The sequence below is a fragment of the Nipponia nippon genome, unplaced genomic scaffold, assembly GCF_047370975.1.
Source record: "Nipponia nippon isolate SJK-2023a ecotype South Korea unplaced genomic scaffold, ASM4737097v1 scaffold_6, whole genome shotgun sequence".
Classification (NCBI taxonomy): domain Eukaryota; kingdom Metazoa; phylum Chordata; class Aves; order Pelecaniformes; family Threskiornithidae; genus Nipponia; species Nipponia nippon.
In genome coordinates, this window is record NW_028262380.1 from 57,185,415 (window position 1) to 57,203,162 (window position 17,748).

The following is a 17,748-nucleotide window of genomic DNA, read 5'->3' on the forward strand; positions in this document are numbered from 1 at the left end:
AGAACGTCAACAAATCTTATTAAATAGTCGGTAAAGTGGGGGGGGGGGGGGGGGGTTTCATTTGAGTTTTTTGTTTGGTTTTTTGGTTTGGGGTTTGTTTTTTTTTTAGCCAGCCCCAAGCATCTTTGCTTGTCAATGCAGCTTCATCATAATATATATCATCATAATATATTCTCCGCACCCTGTTGCAAATTAACAATATACTCTTGTTATGGTAATTTTTACTTTAAAGATTTTTAAGAAATATATTGGTGAGTTGCTTTGATGTTTTAGCAGCACTGAATCTTGAAGGTGGCAAGATTGTTGAAGGTAGAGAGATTTAAGTCAAAATTATTTTTAAAACTGTCTTCAGCAAATTTGGGCTCTGGAATGTCTTTTTCCAGTTGTAAATATGAAGCTTGTCCATATTTTCTATATATTGCTATAGGTGTATTTTGTTTCTTTTACACCTTTAAATGTAAATAGAGAAGGAAACAAATTCTCATTCCCCAGACTGAAAGCAGTGGGCAGTTTGGAGAGAATGGTATCAAATGAAAAAGGATATTTGCTAAAAAAAGGATATTGTGCAAATCTGAATATAGTCCGTCAGATTGGAAATAATAGGACTCTTGAGTTGTCTAGAGCCTTTAAGATGCTTGTGATGATGAAGCATATGTGAGTGGGAAAACAATCTGAAAAATAAAAGTTTAATGCAGAAAGGTACGCTGAAGTTGCTTTGGCAGCATTATAACTCTAATTTAATATGAATTTAACAATGGCAGGCTAGCCTAGGGCCTCTTTATCGAAGGAGGGTCAAACAGCCCATGGATATTTCTTCATGTTTTTGATTTAGGAGATATTCTCTGTAATGGCTTTTCTCCTAAATATATTTCACTGAAGTCTGCTTAATACATTATTGTTATTTCAATTATATATGTAATCCAAGAAGACTAGCAATGAAGTTAATGGTATGCCATGATGGGGGGAAGCAAGCAACCCCCTCAGACTTTTCATGCTTTTGCAAAATCTCTTAAATCAAGTCATGACATTTTCTTAAAATTCTTTCTGAATATCAGTCAAGGGATTCTAGTCTACTGGAGTCTTTGACTTTCCACTGACCTGGAAGTTTCACAATATTATGTTTTCCTGAAAAGAGAACTCTAAAATGTAATGTGAGTAATGTTCCATCATGCAAGGCATATTGGTGGCAGACATCCCTTTTCCTGCTCTTGTTCTTTCTAAAGTTGCCTGCTTAATATCCTCGGTAGAATCACATTTTTGAAGAAGAGAGTCCTAATTTAGAGAATGTTGAAATATATATATGTATTAAGAGCAATGTTTATCACCGGAATTTCATGGTATATGCTTGACACACTGAATTCCTGATTTAAGTGACACATCATCACAATAATTCGATCAGTGTTTCCAAATTATCTCTTTATCTTTTGTTTGTTTTTCTTCCATAAAATCCATAGAGACCTGGTTGGTTGTGACTTTGGGGGTTGGGTTGTTTCTTAAGTTAGGACTGAAGGAGAAAGTAAAAAACTTTGGGTTTATATTGGTCTATACTATATTGAGATACGGTACAATCATTTCAGTTAGCATGAAGCTTTAAAAACATTTTCTGGAAATATTGTGAAAATGCCTCAAAACTATTTCTATACTTTTATTATACAGCACATTTTATAGTATGGAACTGTGCTAGTTTGTATTATAAGATAGTTAGAGATAACATAAGGTGATAATCAGCTGTAGTGATTTGTGTGTGTTCTTTCTGAATCAACAGACCACTTCTAAAATTGCTGCTCTGTGTAAATTTACTAATTAGCAGTAGAATCATATTTGCAAAGTACCAGTTTCTCAGTGTGTTGTCGCTACCCCCAATTAAAGTAGAATAAGTAATTTTATGGATGCCTTGTTACTTTATTCATTTCTGAAAAAGCCCTAAGAAGCAGCAGAAGTAGCTTGTACATTCTGGAGGACAAGAACTCAAATAACAGCATCAGAATGAAGAGTGGATCTTGAATTGGCAAAGAAAAAAATATACTGAGATGCAAAATAGGAGATGAGTTTTATCCATAGACCTGTCTAGATTGAGAGTGTACAGAAAAATTGAGCTTTCAGGTGCCTGCAAATCCCACCCACTTTACAAGTCCCCATAAGCATACTGGCAAAATATCTATATAATAAAACTAATGTAAAGCAGTTGTCATAAGAAGGATTGATCAAGTGTGCAGGAAGACAAATCTGGTATCTACCATAATATTTTTGAACTTTTCTGGTTATGATTTGATTGCTGTATGTCACAGCTGCCACGTGAATGAATTCATTGACGTTTGTCTCTTACAGGCTGGATGGGGCTCTGAGCAACCTGATCTAGTTGAAGATGTCCCTGCCAATTGCAGGGAGGTTGGACCACAAGACCTTTAAAGGTCCCTTCCATCCCAAAGCTGTCTATGATTCTAAGGAAGTGTTTTCAGAAACCTAAAGAATGTCAAATGCTAGACAACACAGATAAAACTGAGGGGTCAGCATAGAGTGCAGCTGCTAGGAACATCAGATGTGAGCAAAGTAAATAGCATCTCTTGTTTCTTGTAGTGGTATGAATTATATGATGTCAGTCCAGCAGAGCCCCCCAGAAACCCCTGTTTATTCTCCTTCTAAACAGTTATCTGTATGGCTCTTATTACTGTCACCAAGAAACATTTCCCTTGTTAGATTTCCTGTCATACTGGGGGTGAGAGGGAAATCGATGCTTAGTTTTCATTTCCATGGTTACATTAATATTAAACAGTAGGGGAAAAAATAATTTCCATGGTTACATTAGTATTGAACAGCAGGGGGGGGAGGGGGGCAAGTCTCTGATAGCTTTTTTTCCCCTGGTGTGGTAGAAGCCATCCTTACTCATAATTTAATAAGGTTTCAAAAATATTTGGGTACTTCTCAAAGCAGCCTTCGGAACAAAACTGCTTTCAGTGGTTTTTTGGGTTTTTTGGGGGTTTTTTTGTTTGTTTGTTTGGGGTTTTTTTGTTTTTTAATATGTATGTAATTTTTTGTGCTTGGGAAAAACTGCTTTCCTTTAAAAAAAAATTCCTTTAAGCAAAAACTGAGAAATGGTTTACTGGTGGCTTGGTGACCACAGATCAATAAGTCATCAGTTAGTTTTCCCAATTTTCTTTTCTCTTGGAGAACAAGAAAATGTAGTACTGTCTGCATTATGACGTTAGAGGTCAATTTCTTCAGAGCAAGTGTAAAATTAATACATTGGTGTTTTACTTCACAGGTGGTTTATTTATCCTGCTTTCACAGTTATCAAATCTTTGATGTGTTTTGGTCTCCCAAATAAACACACTGGAATATGTGGAAATATCACAATTAGAAGGGTGGGGTTTACTACGTGTTTTCTAAAGTTAAATATAACACAGGGATATAGAAGAGGGAAATATTATTGGTTTTGTAACGCTGGGTGTAATGAAAAGACCTTAGCAGAAGAGGAGCAAAAGATCTCAAGTTCATTCTCATCTATTATACCTTAATAACTTCTGACAGATGAGCCTAACCTGTTTTTAAAACCTTCCAGTGATGGATATTCCACAACCGCCATAGGCAGCCTGTTCAGTCCTTTACTCTTACTTGAAAGTTTTCCAAATGTCTAACTTAAATCTTCTTTGCTTTTTCCTGTCTGCAGTAGACCTGGGGAACAGTTTAGTCCCATTCTCATACCAATTTCCTTTGCATTTGAAGAACGAGACCAAGTCTCCCATCTGTCTTCTCTTCTATAGACTAAACAACTACGCTAAGCTTTTTGATCTTCTTTGAAGTGTCTTTAAAACGTTAGGAGATGGGAAAGGAGAATCTGAACAAAAGCAAACCTCTGTGGCAGTTGTGGGGGATCTTGAGTATGCGTGAGTGCAATGTGAATATTGCTTGGGAAGCCTCTTGAGCAGTTGAGACAGTTTGCCTATAATAAAATGCGGCTAGTCAGGCCTTTCCTGACTTGCCTCTCCTTTATTTCCTTCTGTCTCTCTCATACTTCTTTTCCAGAAAAATTACAAGTTTGAACTGATTGTTTTTTTCCCCTTTTCTTTAAACTGGAGGGGAGAGGCGTGGCAAGGGAATTGATTCCCAGGTGAGAAGTTGTTATTCTCTGTAATGTTTGTGGTGTGTTGTTAATTGATTCATTAGTTAGAGTTGCCTTTACACTTTTTGAGCCATAAAGTCTTCTAATGGTGAAGTCCATAACAAGCATGAAACATCTCGCAAGCAGGTATTTCCCTCCTAAAAATGTAGCCCCTGTGGTTCCAATCAGTTGAATAGATCTGACAGAACAAGGGAAAGCACTTTTTGAGCTTAATAAAAATGTGCTGGTTTGCTTGGATAGCATGATGGCTCCAAATGTTTTGTCACCATATTCATTTGACTATTCCTAAACTGTCCAAGCATACGTGGTTATGTTTAAATAAAAAAAGTTCCTTGCCTGAGCGTGTTCTGTGCTTCTGGCAAATGCGTATAAATTCAGTGTGGTTAGAAATTTGTAATCATTTGTAACTGTGGTTTTAGGCATGGCAGTCGCTGGCATTCCTGATGACAAAATTCAGTGTGCCAGATCCCTGTTCAGTTTTCTAGGGGACAGTTGCTTATGATGCAAGTTATGGCCTCCTCCTGGGTGATACTCTGTAATACCAGGTGATTGGCCAACACAAAAAGAAGTCAGTTTAATTTATAGGATTTTTTTAAATGCCAGTTTTGACTTTTTTTCACCCCCTAAAGAAACCATCTTAAATATGGCATGCCTTTCAGGACTGGCAGATGCTGGCTGTTACAGATCTTGGTGTCCTCTTACTTTTTTGTTGCTAGCTTGTAAAATAGTTTGCAATTTCATTTTTCAATATCATATTTTAAATAACTGGCTAGTTCAAATGGAAAAAGAAGAGGAGCAATTCAATCGCTCGTTTGCTCCTTTGTATGCTATTTATTTGCTATGGTAGTTAATCTACTCCAATATTTCTAATGGTGCTGCTTACAGGCTAACATTGAGTTGCATTAGCAGTAGTGTGTGACCCCCAAAGAATTTGTTTCTGGATCGTCATGTATATTCTTCCTCTTTAATGTCCTTGGCACTATTCCTCTTCTGTTATTAAACAAATCTTGTCTCCTACCATGGGATTGGGGCAGGAATGCGGGGATAGAAGTGACTAGGAAAATAAGTCAGCATCTGAATAATCTTTTCTTTGAAGTCTTGGAGCAGAGCACCTTCCCGTTGTTCACTTGCACATTTGTGGTTTGTTTTGCTTCATTCTATTTTGTCAGAATATCGTCAGTTGGTCAGTGGCCTTCTGGTAAGGGTAGGCCATCCATTCTGTCCATAGAAGCTGAGGAGGGGGTGTTTGTCCAAAAAACCTTTATTGTCCATGCAGAGTGTGAACATTATTAATAAAGGTATGAATTACTTCTAAAGGCATGAGTGAGGGAATCATCTGCCTACTGACATGAAAGATAAGGTTTCTCTTAAGTTACATTTACAACCTAGAGTCATGATAGTCTGAATTGATCTATTTTGATGATTCTATGCATCAATGGTAGGTCTGTAACAGCAGCTGTAATCACTTGTTGACACTTGCTGTTCGTAAAGAAAATCACTTTGATACCTTACTGAAATGGGAATTGGATAAATTCCTCTTTGCTGTGTACCATTTTCAGAGAGAAATTCCAGAAGAGGTACCTTTTGCTAACCGAGATTTTACAATTTTTGTTACGCTCTACAACTTTGTATACAATTCTTAAGGTCTTATGCCACTTTATGTTAATTAACAGCCTAGAAACTGTTCCTTGACTTCAAAAACTGTAGAGGTGGTGTAGAATGCTGTAAACTAGCATTCATATTAGAAGGCAATATATACTGTATTTAACCATCATCCGTTAAACACAATTTGTGTAGAAGAACTCATTCTTCTTTCCTCAGAATGCTGGAAAAAACCTGACAGAGATTCTATGCTGGATTAGAGGAAAATTGAATTCCTCTCATAACTGCTTCCCTGGTGTGTTGTCTCATATCCTAATTATCTGAAAGCAGACAGATTCTGAGATGCTTTTTACATTTGAAAGCAGCTGGCAATGCATAAAACATCATCAAAAATTGCTTCAAGTGAGCAAATCTCTTCTTGAGATCGTTTGGTACAATCTTTTGGCATAAAAACTACCCATTATAGAAGACTTTTATTTCCATTTCCTTCTCATCAGGAGCTTTCCCACCATAACTTCAACTGAGTATGAATTAATAGTTTAAAGATTAGTCTCTGACTTCAGGACCCTCTGTCGGAAACGACCCACGGCTATTGGATCTGGTTTCTATCCCAGAGTGTTTCTCAATTACAGTTTAATACACAGCTTTGTAGTGGCATCTTGTTTCAGACTCTGAAGATAAGTGAGCAGATCATTTCAGCAGCTCAGTTGGCCGAGGCAGCTAGGGACTGCTATTCCCACAAGAGTGCACGGGCTTGCACATGGCATGCAAGAGGCACTACATTTGGCTTGGTAGCAGCTGCTCTGGAGCGAAGGCCCTAAGTTCACATTCATGCTTGTCCTACTCTTAAGGTTTGAAACCTTCTGTGTGAAGTGCTCTAGTAATTGGTAACAGTCGCACACTAAGGAAGTCACCATTGCCAACTAGGATATGACACTGAATTGTACACCAGGGAAATTAATCTTTTTTTGTAGGGGTTGAATTACCCTGCTGCGTCACAGTGGGTAAGTAATTTCACATCCATATGACCATCTATAAAATAATGCTAATGATAAGAACTAGGCACAGATTATTTTTTTCCTTTACATATAACTTAAAATTAAATTTTCCTGTGAATTTACCTGCAAATTTGCACTTTTTGAAGATGCTAAGCTGAGATATTCTAATTGAAAATAACTGTTTTAAAATGGTTGGGTTTTTAATAGAATAATTTGGAACACAGCAAAATTATAATTTCAATTTGTCTTAACTGTGGAAACAAAAGAAGCTTTGAATCCGTAGATGAAATATGGCTATTCCCTGAAAGCTGCTTGGAGGATTTTTCTGTCAGATACCGTCAGTCTTAGTAGCTGACATCAGTCCTCTCGATGTCCAAGATGAATGCACAAGGGTTTTATTTGGTTGGTTGTTTTTGTTTTTTCCCCTCTGCACAGATGTAGTATTAAAAGAGGGGAAAATAATTTTCATCCTAGAATTTTTAAAAGCTGTGAACCTCAAATGCTTCTCACTACATACAACTACAAAAAAGGTTCTGGAAAGGCAATTACAGGACTGCTTACTTTTTTGGTACCATTAAAAGATACAGTATTGCTGTGCTTTCTCTCAAGTATTTGTAGAAGATGTGGTCCAGAAGTTTACCTAGACTATAAGATACTATTAATTCAACAACCATGTTGCTGTTCTGGAGTGTGCCCAAAGGACTACTGAGTATACTTACTTTGAAATCAAGTTATCAAGTGCTCATAAAACCAGATATTTAGTAACAGTGACGTTCCTAACGTAGTTCTTTTCAGTACCAGTGTGTGAACATTTTTGTGAGGAGTTATTAATGAATGTATGCAATGTTAAATTAACAGAGGGAAGAAGAAGGTGGGGGCACTGCCCTTTAACAGCTAGAATTTTGCAAGGGATGCTAAAAGGTAATCCAAAAAACTCTTGATGTTCCCCACTAGTTCAGAATATAGAAAGCAACTCAGGCCAAAAATAACCCTTTCAAGATCGCCCCCTTTGGTTTGGGAAGGTAATTTCTGTGTGTCGGCTAGAATAACTACAATAGTCAAAGGTGTCTTTTGTTTGCACGGGGTTTGCATTTGATTTATCAGTCTTGGCAAGCTGATTTGGTTTTCAAAATGTGAAATAACCGTATAAAATCTGAGCGGTGGTTCTCTGTTAATAAGAATTAAATGATTCTTATTTTAAAAAGAAAAAAAACCCTATTAAATATAAGCAGCATTTGTTGTACAGGAAAAAGTGGTGGGTTTTTTGGTATACAAAGGACATCTTTCTGTAAAACTTTCTTTTGTGTCAAATCAGTAAATGATCTGAAATAGCTACATAACAATGTAACCCTTTGGTGGATGCTCATGCCTGTGCAGAAGGCATTTTGATTTCAAGTAGCCTTTGAATTGTTAGTTTGTGCACTTTGTTTAGAAATGATTGACAGGTAGTTGCTGTACAGTCTTTGCTTCAGAAGTTGGTTGGTTTGTTTTCCCACTGAGAGTAGTGAAGTCCTCATCTGCTGAAATGTAAATCTACTGAAAACTTTTTTTCTTCAGAGTTTCTTTCTTTTGTCTGCAAAAGGGAAAAAATACACTGTATATTTCTACACACAACTTAAAATCATTGATCCAAAAGGTAGTTAGTTACAATACTTAATAGTTATATGTGGAGATTTTTCTAAGCAGATGAGATGCTTGCTAGGAATTTTAAGTCTCTTCACTCTGTACGTGATGAAAGGAAAGACCTGTGTTTTGAGGCTGATGCCAGGAATATGCAGTGGTAGATACTGCTGGCACGTGGTTTTGAAGTGACATGTAACTGCTTCTGGCTGCTGAGGATTAGTTGTTGTCAGCCCACTTTAGATTTAAAAGTTAATTTAGACTTTTCACTCCACAGCTGAATAAATAATTCTCTCTGCGCAGGGTAAGTTAGTATCTTTATAGAAGATTTTCATTAAAATATTGTCCTCCTGTATTACACAAGTAAATTCAACACTGGAAAGTACAGTTATTTGTGTGATGAATGAAACTGGGTTGTTGAATGTGCATGGGAGGGTTTTGCCTATGGAAATAAGATACTGCAACTGCAGGCTCAAGGTTTGGTGGTTACTGCTTTTCCCCTTAAAGCTTTGTTTGACAGCATTGTTGCTCCCCATTAGGAGATATTTGCCATTATTCTTGCATTGATTACACACAGACACACACGCACATTTTCAGGTTTAATTTTCTTCAACTTTTATTTGGCCCATGGAAAAGAATATTTAAAATTTCTGCCTCAGTAAACACCAGCAATTTTTATTGCGGTTGTAGTTAGAGAACGCTGATTGTTTTGCTGTACATCTGCATGATGTCTGCTGAATGCTTTAGTGAATAAATAATGGCTAATTTTAACCTTAGCACTTGCTTTAACCGAATGGTTAAATCCTGTTTTCCTTTAGCTGTGCTACAGCATACTACTTTTATATGTAGAAAAGCTGATAGTAATGTAAAAGTAATAAATTCAAAGATTCTTTTTTACCACAGTTGAACTCTATGTAAGATAACTAGTAGGCAGGTTTCAGACATTAAGAATATTGTGTATTAAAATTGAAAAGGAGGATCAATGTTCCTGTGAACTACCTAACCAATACCATTATTTTGCAGACTATTGCTGGTATAAAATACATTGCTTAATGGTATTCTTATTTCCGAACTCCAAGTTTCTGAGGAGAAGGTATCTTTAAAATGTCTTTTTAGCAGCTAGGATTTTTGACAAGGGTTATTATCCTTATTGTTCTAACAGACCCAAAAGAAAAAGATTGGATTTTGAGACATACTTTTAAAATGTATTTTTGTTCTCAAGTGAGACCTGTCTTAGGGAGAGGGGGTAAACATTTCTTTCTTCTTTTTATAACTGCTGTGCCTGTTCTTAATTAAGGAGGTAGTGTGAATGCTTACTTTTTTTAGGATAAAGTTACAAAAATCAATAAAATACCTAAGAAACAGTGTTCTACTTGGTATCAACAGGTAGATTTCAGTGCAGTTACAATTATTCTTCTGCTATCTGATTTATGGGTAGTTTACTCTGTAGTTATAACAGTAATCTAAAGCTTTCCCTCCCCAGTAAAATGCTAGAGGGTGAACCACAGTACAGATTCTTCAAGTTCCTGTGGCATATGCTGACCTTGCAGACTTGTCCAGATGCAGCTGAGTCCACTTATATTTCTGAATTTATAGGCATATGTGTGTGTCTGTAATTGTAAAGTCCATCACCTGTTGAGGAAGTTTTATGAGGATACTTTGAGGCCTGAGCAGCAGCTACCTTTTTTTTTTTTTTTTTTTAAATATTCAGTGATAACCACTGGATACACTGTGGGTTGGAAAATTAAGCTTTTATAAATTAAAAAAAAAACAAAAAACCAAAACAAAAAAACAAACCCCCCAAAACCCTGTAAATTTTTTATGTAAGCTTTCTGTTCCAGAGAATTGGATATATTTTGTCAGTGCTTAAGGTCAAAGAAACAAGGCAGCATGTTGTGGGTGTTGCATCTTTTCCATCATGGGATTTATGTGAGAATTCCCTCTGCACGTGATGATCGTTTACCATAAGATTTTGATAGTACTATTAAAATATTAATGGAGCAGGATCCAAAAGATACACACTGATGAATAAAATACATAAGGCTGTCCAACTGTTTTGGCATATGAGCTGCTACTTAAATTGCAGACTGCACTATAAAGCACAACCAGATGAATCTCTGCTGAACTTCCAGGGGACCTGGCAGATGTAGTGGGTGTGTAACCCATTGAGGCTTAAGTCAAGCAGTACAAAGAAGTTGCTTTTCTTGAGCAATGTTGTGAGCCATCCATGTCTATTGAATTACTGGACAGTTGTCTTGGATTAATAAATTAAGTTACATATAACTTTGTATACAGTCTTTGTTACTGAAAATTTTTAGTAGCTCTGAAGGCAAGAATTTTGTTACAAACCACATCCAAATCGCTTGACTTTTGTCTTAACCTGCAGAGAACTCCTTGTAGTCGTGTCTCTGCTTTGTTTAGTCCTTGGGGTGTCTGCTCAGAGGTGGGAAAGAGTACAAAGTTAATTCATAATTGGACTGAGACAAGCATTAGTAGAAACTTCTTCCTGAATACAAATTTAGCACAAGCTTATAGCCAGGCTGTGAATAAAGTTGCGAGTACTCTTAATTTACCTTAACCTTTTGAATGTTGCAGCTGTAGTGTGTTAAGATATTATGCAGTTAACTAATATGTTGCGGCATCTACTAAATCTTGAAATGCAAGCTTGAACAAAATACTAAAATAATTTTTACTTCTGACTATTCAGTTTCTAATGATCTCTACCGTACAGATCCAAGACAACCATTTTAATTCAAATCAAATCTGTGATAATACTCTTAAAGTAAAAATGTCATACTTTTACGTTTATTTGTTCTAACATATGCCCGTCTTACTTCTTCATTTGTTGCTTCTCATAGATTTGATTTTTGCCTGTCTCATTAATGTTGTGACTTGCTTGTGACCTTGGTACATAGTTCCCTTTCAAGACAGACTTGTCTTCATGTTTAAAGATAATCTTTACTGAGTAACTTCTATTGCCTCAAAATTGGTACCGGTGGATGAGCCTTTTTTTTGTGCAATGTTCCATCACATTTAAAAAAAAATCTCTTTCATGCTGCAGTGTTTTTCAATATGAAAAAGTTTGATTGTGTGTGTTTTTACTATTTACAGCCCTTTAAAATAGGGAGGGGTAGGCTCTTAGGACTACTAAAAGACCTGTCTGCAGCTGGGATTGAGCCTGATTTATCTGGCAGCCAGAAGGGTTGGACTGTAGTCTCCAGAGCTAGCAAATCATTCCTTAGGGCTGGCATTGCTTCTTGGATGGACTGTTAGACATGTTAGTTGTTTGGAAATCTGCAAAGCAATTATTCTGACTCTCTCGGTGCAAAAGATGTGAGTTGAAATAACATATGGCAGAAATGTACAACTTTGCCTAATAATTTGCTGCTTGGCAAATTGCTTTCAATACTCACTACACAGGAGTTTATAGTTTATGAATTCTTTAAAAATTGTATTTAAGTGCTCAAAAAAAAAAAATCGGGCTGTTCAACCGTTTAAAGCCCCAGTTATAGCAATCACTTGTTTGGGGAGAATGAGGAAGGTAGAATTCTTATGTCTTTTTGCAGTTGTAAGTCTGCAAAACTGTATTGCCATACTTCACAATACCTTCTTACATTTTAGGCTGTAATTCCATTTTGCTCATATTAAAAAAAAGTGTTCTTTCTTTAGCGAAATACAAGGGTAATAGTTAAAATTTCATTTGATCTTCTATAGTGCCACATTTCTAATACCTGGGAGGGGATTGCTGATCTAGTATTGAAAGTCAAAAATGAGGTTCCATGATGATTTATTTGATGATAATTTCTAGATTTTGAGTCTTTACACTGCAATTTGTCAATATTGCTCAAAATCTTGACAAAAAATACAGCGGGTTTTTGTTTTTTGTTTTTTAATTGTGCTATCATTGCTAGCCGTTGCTTTTCAAGTGTTTGGCATTGTTCTCCCAAAACTATTTTCGTAGGTCTTGTTTGCTGTATGCGGAGAAGGACCTAGGTGAGTGTCTACATTTTGATCATTTACACATATTTGCTTAGGGCCTTAAACCATATTTTTAGTTGTGTAAACTTACTTTGACAATGTGAGATTCGGGAAACTTACGTTCTTCCCTTACAGAGCTAGCAATATATTTAATTCTGAAAGACAGATGAGCTGGTAGTTAAATCTTAACTGATAGGCGCCTGTCTTCAATGTGGGTGAAACTATATTTAAGTATAATGGGGTGCACTACATCTTTTTGCTCTATTATAACAAGGAAACTAGGGCTTTGAGTGTGATTAAGTAGTCTCAAGCAATGCAAAAGTTTTATCCAATATCTAAGACACTTCTGTTTTCTTTCTCAGCACTGCATTGCTGCTTACTGATACCTTAGCCTGTTTGTATATAGGTTTAAAAGGAACAGTTTTTGAAACCTGTTTGTGAACAGCTTCATGTTTTGCTTTATTTTGCAAGTGAGGAATCATACTTTTCTGCGGATAAAGCTGTGGAAAAGCTGTGTTTCTGATAAGTAAATCTGATTATTCTCTGTCTTTTAAAGCCTGGAAACATTTAATCTTTTAGAATTGCATTTCCTGAGAAGGCATATTTGGGTGTAAAAGCCATGATGCCATGATTGCATTTTACAGTGTGTAACAGGTATAAAACCAGTGAAACACCCAACCTTTCGTGCTAGTGATAGGTAAGTGCATGCAACTTACTGAATATAGCTGATTTCCAAAATGTCCTAGCAATAGAATTGTGTCACTGCAAATTTGTAACTAAATGTAATAGACCATTGCCTCCCATTATAGACCATTGAAAGCTGCTGCTGATCTGTGCTTTAATTAGAGTGAAGCAGGGAGATGATCATCAAGTCAAAACTAAGAGTTGATTTCAAAACTAATCAATCATAGCTCTCCTCAGTTTTTTGGTTTTTTATAGTTTAGATTTTCATAGTTTTGAAAACTAAACCTTAAGTTTTTCTACCAAAAATATGAAATCAAATCAGATGTTGTAAATCTTGGCCAAAGATGCTTACAGCATCAGGTCTAGAATACTTTATCAGAAGTTAGGAGAAACCAGTAAGAGAGAATTAATTTTTAAAGCATGAATCCCAATTCTCTGAGACAGGAGAAGATGGGACAAGTTACAATAATCTCCTAGTTGCACTGATGCTTTGGTTTAGCAAAAGATAACGTAGTTCCACTCTTTCTTTTCTTCTGTTTTGACCTGCTCACTACTGTTCCTTACTTTGCAGAATAAAAAGGTGTGATGTGAGGTTCTTAAATCTGATTCACTGTGTCCTGACAGTTCATAGAAGTGCAAAGCTTAGGAAAGCAGAATCTGGCAAACAGCTGGCATGTTCTGTTATATTTATTGGTTTTTGTAAGATTGTCTGCCAGAAATGACCATACTCAAAAAAGGTGCTCAGATATAAGTCTTTGAACACACTTCTTGCAGAAACAAAGTGATTGTTGATACTTTCTTTTACAGAAAGTAGAATACTTTGCTATAAAGTTGGCCACAATAAAGCATCTTGAGACATCTTACAGAAGAAGAAAAGGAGTTTAATTTGAGAGCTGCTTAAGTCTCAACTTAAGACCAAAAGCTTAGGAGGAGGAAGTGCCATAAAATATTTTTCTGCAGTTTAATGAAGTTTATTTAGCGTTGGAGAAATTACCTTTGTGTTGCCGATAACTTTTAGACACTGGTTCTGCTTTGTAATGACAAACTTTTAATTTGAACAGAGCATCTCAATTGAAGAGCAAACATGTCTTTTTGCAGACTTTTATTTTCTCCTGTAGTGGCTCCTTGGCCTGATCTTAGGTCTTGGTTGGCGGCTCTTCATAAACATGGTATTCTCTGTAAGGCATATGCTTATGCTATCTGGGCCATCTTGTGATTGCCATCTGCTCTTTGCTAAAGATCAGTAGGATTGGCTTTGCTGTAGAAATACTTGATTCCTCCATAGCTAGCACAAACCAAAGAGCAATGATGGGTCAGAGCAAAGCAGCTGTGCAATGAAGAATGCTGCCTAGGTGCGGTGAGCTGTGAAACTTCACCCTTTTATTGTGGAGGAGTTAGTGTATATGTGGGAGAGGAAGAGAGGAGAAGCAGACAGTTGTGGTGATTTTGTTTTGTTTTACATCATTTGAGACAAAATTTGGCAACTTTTTGTCTCAACACATGCCCAGGGTGACCAGCTGAAATGCACACGGCATTTGTTTGTGTTGCGTTAAGGCCTGTGGGAAAGAATGAGAAGGAGAAATAAGATGCCTGTCACCTAAGAGAGCAGCATAAAACTTTACTGAATTGAAAATGCTGAAATAAAGCTGCATGACTGTCAAAGATGTACTCGATGCATACATGGAGAACATGGTCATCTGTAGGCAGTAAGTCTTACTAAGCAGCCTGCAGGTTAGATCTTGTACAGTTAGTAATCTTACTTTGCATGTTGACATTAACAAAGCATCAGAAGAAAAAGCTGAGAGCTTCGAAGTACTGAGCTTTTTTAAACCTCCAGCTGGAAAAAGGAATGCTTAGAGCTAATTATTTTAGGTTTTGGGAATCAGTTGGCTTCCAATTTCTGGGTTGTTTTTGTTAAATGATTGCTTTTCCAATAGTGAAAAGTAATTGGTTCCGTGTTCGGACTATGGATAGATTCCAAAACCAATTTTTAGAGCTTAAGTTTCAAATCTTGTCATTAATATTATGGGGGTTTTGGCTTTTTCTCGCTTTTAAAAACAGAGAATATTAATATTGAAGAGTAAGCTACAACAAGGTTTATGTTTTTAGCATCTTGGTGTGTTCACTTTTTGATCTGGATATATTCTAAAGTCTAGGCCAATGTTGATAAACCAGTATTTGTAAAACGTTGAAATTTTGGGGAAATTTGTACTATATGAGAAGTCTTGGTTTATTATAGAGAGTTTACCACTTTGAGGACCCTTCCACATTACATCATCTTGAGAAACAAAGTAGCATAATGCCTGTTTTCTCCTGTGAGGGTACTGCAGCTACTTAGAAGACCACAGGAAGCAGTGCTTTCTGTTTTAAAAAAAAAATAAAAATAAAAATACAGGCAACTCTTTTAATCAGCAAGTAGAACGATGAGAAATTAAACAACTTTTACGTGTTGATACATAACTTAGTGAATAACTGCAGGACTTGAGTCTTCCATTTGAAGATTGAGTTCCATTATAGTGGAGCAAGTGGGTTTTGGAGCAGTTCCGAATGTCTTGCAGGTAACAAAGTAGTCCTCAAAGGTCTGAGATTCAACAGTTTCTCTTAGTTGAGCAACCAGGTAACTTCAGGAGGTTACCCTTTCAGAAGGTCCGAATATAGCTACTCCTTACTTGTTTTTCAGAACTATTTTTTGTTTGAAGGGAAAGCAGCTCGTTAGGCACAATTGTATGAAGTGGCTTTACTTTCAGTTGGCCGTTGGAACATTTTCTGCAAAACAGGTCAGACTGTATCTGTAATAAGATATGATTCTATTTTTTAAGCTATATTATTCCTGTTTTTCTTTCCTATTTTTAGTTTGTGTATCACCAATAGGAGTCGGTTGTTTGAGGTTTGGTTTTTTGTGTGGAGTGGGAGGGTGTCAGGGTAATAGGGCAAAGGAAATAGGAGGAAGGTTAAAAAAAATTCCAGAAAATCATTGGCTGTAACCTTTGATTGTTGCAATGTTTTTAATGAGTTTTGTGTTTTATAATAAAGGGTGGATCTTAACTTTTTGTGCTCTTTTTTAGATAAAGTTTTATCACTCTGGTGTATGGGTTCCTGTGCCTGTGCAGCAGTTCGTTTCAGTCTGTTGGGCCTTTATATTAGTATCGGAAATACCTATTCCTTTGTGTTATTGTTATAATACTAGGTTTACAGAAATTTATTTGACAAGTGGGAAAATGTCTACCCATTGTAATCATGTGACTTCATTTCCAGATCTTCAGTTCATTAGCCAACTTGGCTAAAACCTATAGAATGTACCAATTCTATTCACTTTGATGTTTTAGTAGCATTTCTGTTGTTGTTGGCAAAGGTTCCGCTGTTAGTATTGTGTTCCTCTGAGAGAATATGTAGCTAGCAAGAAATCTTACTGGTATACAGACAGTAATACCCCAGGCGTTGTATTATGCTGTGTTGTGCCGTAATAGTTTTATGTCTATTTCCATTTGACATCTAAATCAGTAACTTATTGGAATCACTGTTTTCCTTTTTAAAACCCCCTGTTTTCAGACTGCACATGAAAACAAAATTATTTTCTTATTAGCAGAGATTAATTTTAATATTCAAATTACTTTAGTTGTCCTGGAGAGATGATTTTACTGCTATTCTCTCCATGAGAGTTTCTTTCTTTTAGAAGAAAAATCTGTTCTGGATGAGTGGAAGGTATGATGGCAATAATACTCTTGCATCGTTAAGCAAAGTAGTGTGTGTAAACCAGGCTTTGATTGTATTGGATTGCAAAGAAGGAAGGGTGTTTGTTCATTCATCACTTTTGCAGGAGTAATATACCCCATGCGTCATCTGACTACTGTATCTCTTCGGCTTTGTGAATTTTACTTGGAGAACTTTTAATTATGCTATTCCTGACTCATTGTCTTTTGCCTTTTTTTTGCCTTTCTTTTCTTTTTTCTTTAAGATATATAGCTGTGGAGAATTGAGTTCTTTGTAATAGGACATCAGATATCAAATGTAAGTTGATACTGAGAGTGTAGCAACGGTGATATGTTGACACTGGCATGAGTGTGATTGTATCTCTTCACCTTTCAGTTCTTTCTAAACCTGTTTTGTCTTCAGCATGGCTTTTGTTGCAAATCCCAACAGAGAATATTCGTATGTTAAAACCAGATTTAGGTCATATGTCAGAATAATCTTGCAATAAAATGGGAAGTGTTCTGCCAATTTGATATGAGAAGAGGCATTTTTGGGCTCTGATAAAGTTGAGGAGCCAATGCGTGCATCTGGATTGCCATTTTCTTACCCATTCTTCCCTTTGTTGCAGTTGATGGGCAAATTCACAGGAATTACATCACCGTTGCTTGTGAAGATCTGCAAAGCATCTTTACTTCCCACCTATAATCAGTTTTATTTCTTGATTTACAGATAAGGCAGCTGTTAGTACAGATTCTTTCTTCATCTAGATACTGAGTGGGAGGGTAAAAGCACTATCTGCTGCAGATACAAGTGACTGTAACTGTATTTCATGATTCTGTTGCTACTATTTGAGCTTTTATGGTTAGACACAAATGTCGCCGAGGAGGAAGTAGGCCAAATTTGGTAGCTTTCAAGAAATATGGGCTGTACACAAGGCATAGCTAGTTTCTGGAACATTAGAGAAACCAGTAAAAGGAGTTGAACATCCTAAAAGAAGGTTAGACAACATTTATTTGTGCTCTTGCCTTTACTGGTCTTTTGTGTTTCCTGCTTCTT

General features: G+C 36.4%; 1 protein-coding gene across 7 annotated transcripts in view; it reads left to right on the top strand.

The window, feature by feature from the left end:
- AIMP1 (aminoacyl tRNA synthetase complex interacting multifunctional protein 1) overlaps window positions 1–17,748 on the top strand; it is a 38,362-nt gene that overhangs the window by 1,523 nt on the left and 19,091 nt on the right. Inside the window, exon 1 of one of the 7 annotated variants that reach the window (XM_087735997.1) lies at window positions 16,036–17,010. The exons of 5 other annotated variants lie outside the window; for them this stretch is intronic. In XM_087735997.1, coding sequence (XP_087592123.1) covers window positions 17,009–17,010 — 2 coding nt within the window. In that variant the 5' untranslated portion in view covers window positions 16,036–17,008. Of the gene's footprint in view, window positions 1–16,035; window positions 17,011–17,474; window positions 17,690–17,748 lie in introns of those variants that run through there. One more of the 7 variants, XM_087735999.1, reaches the window with a different exon arrangement.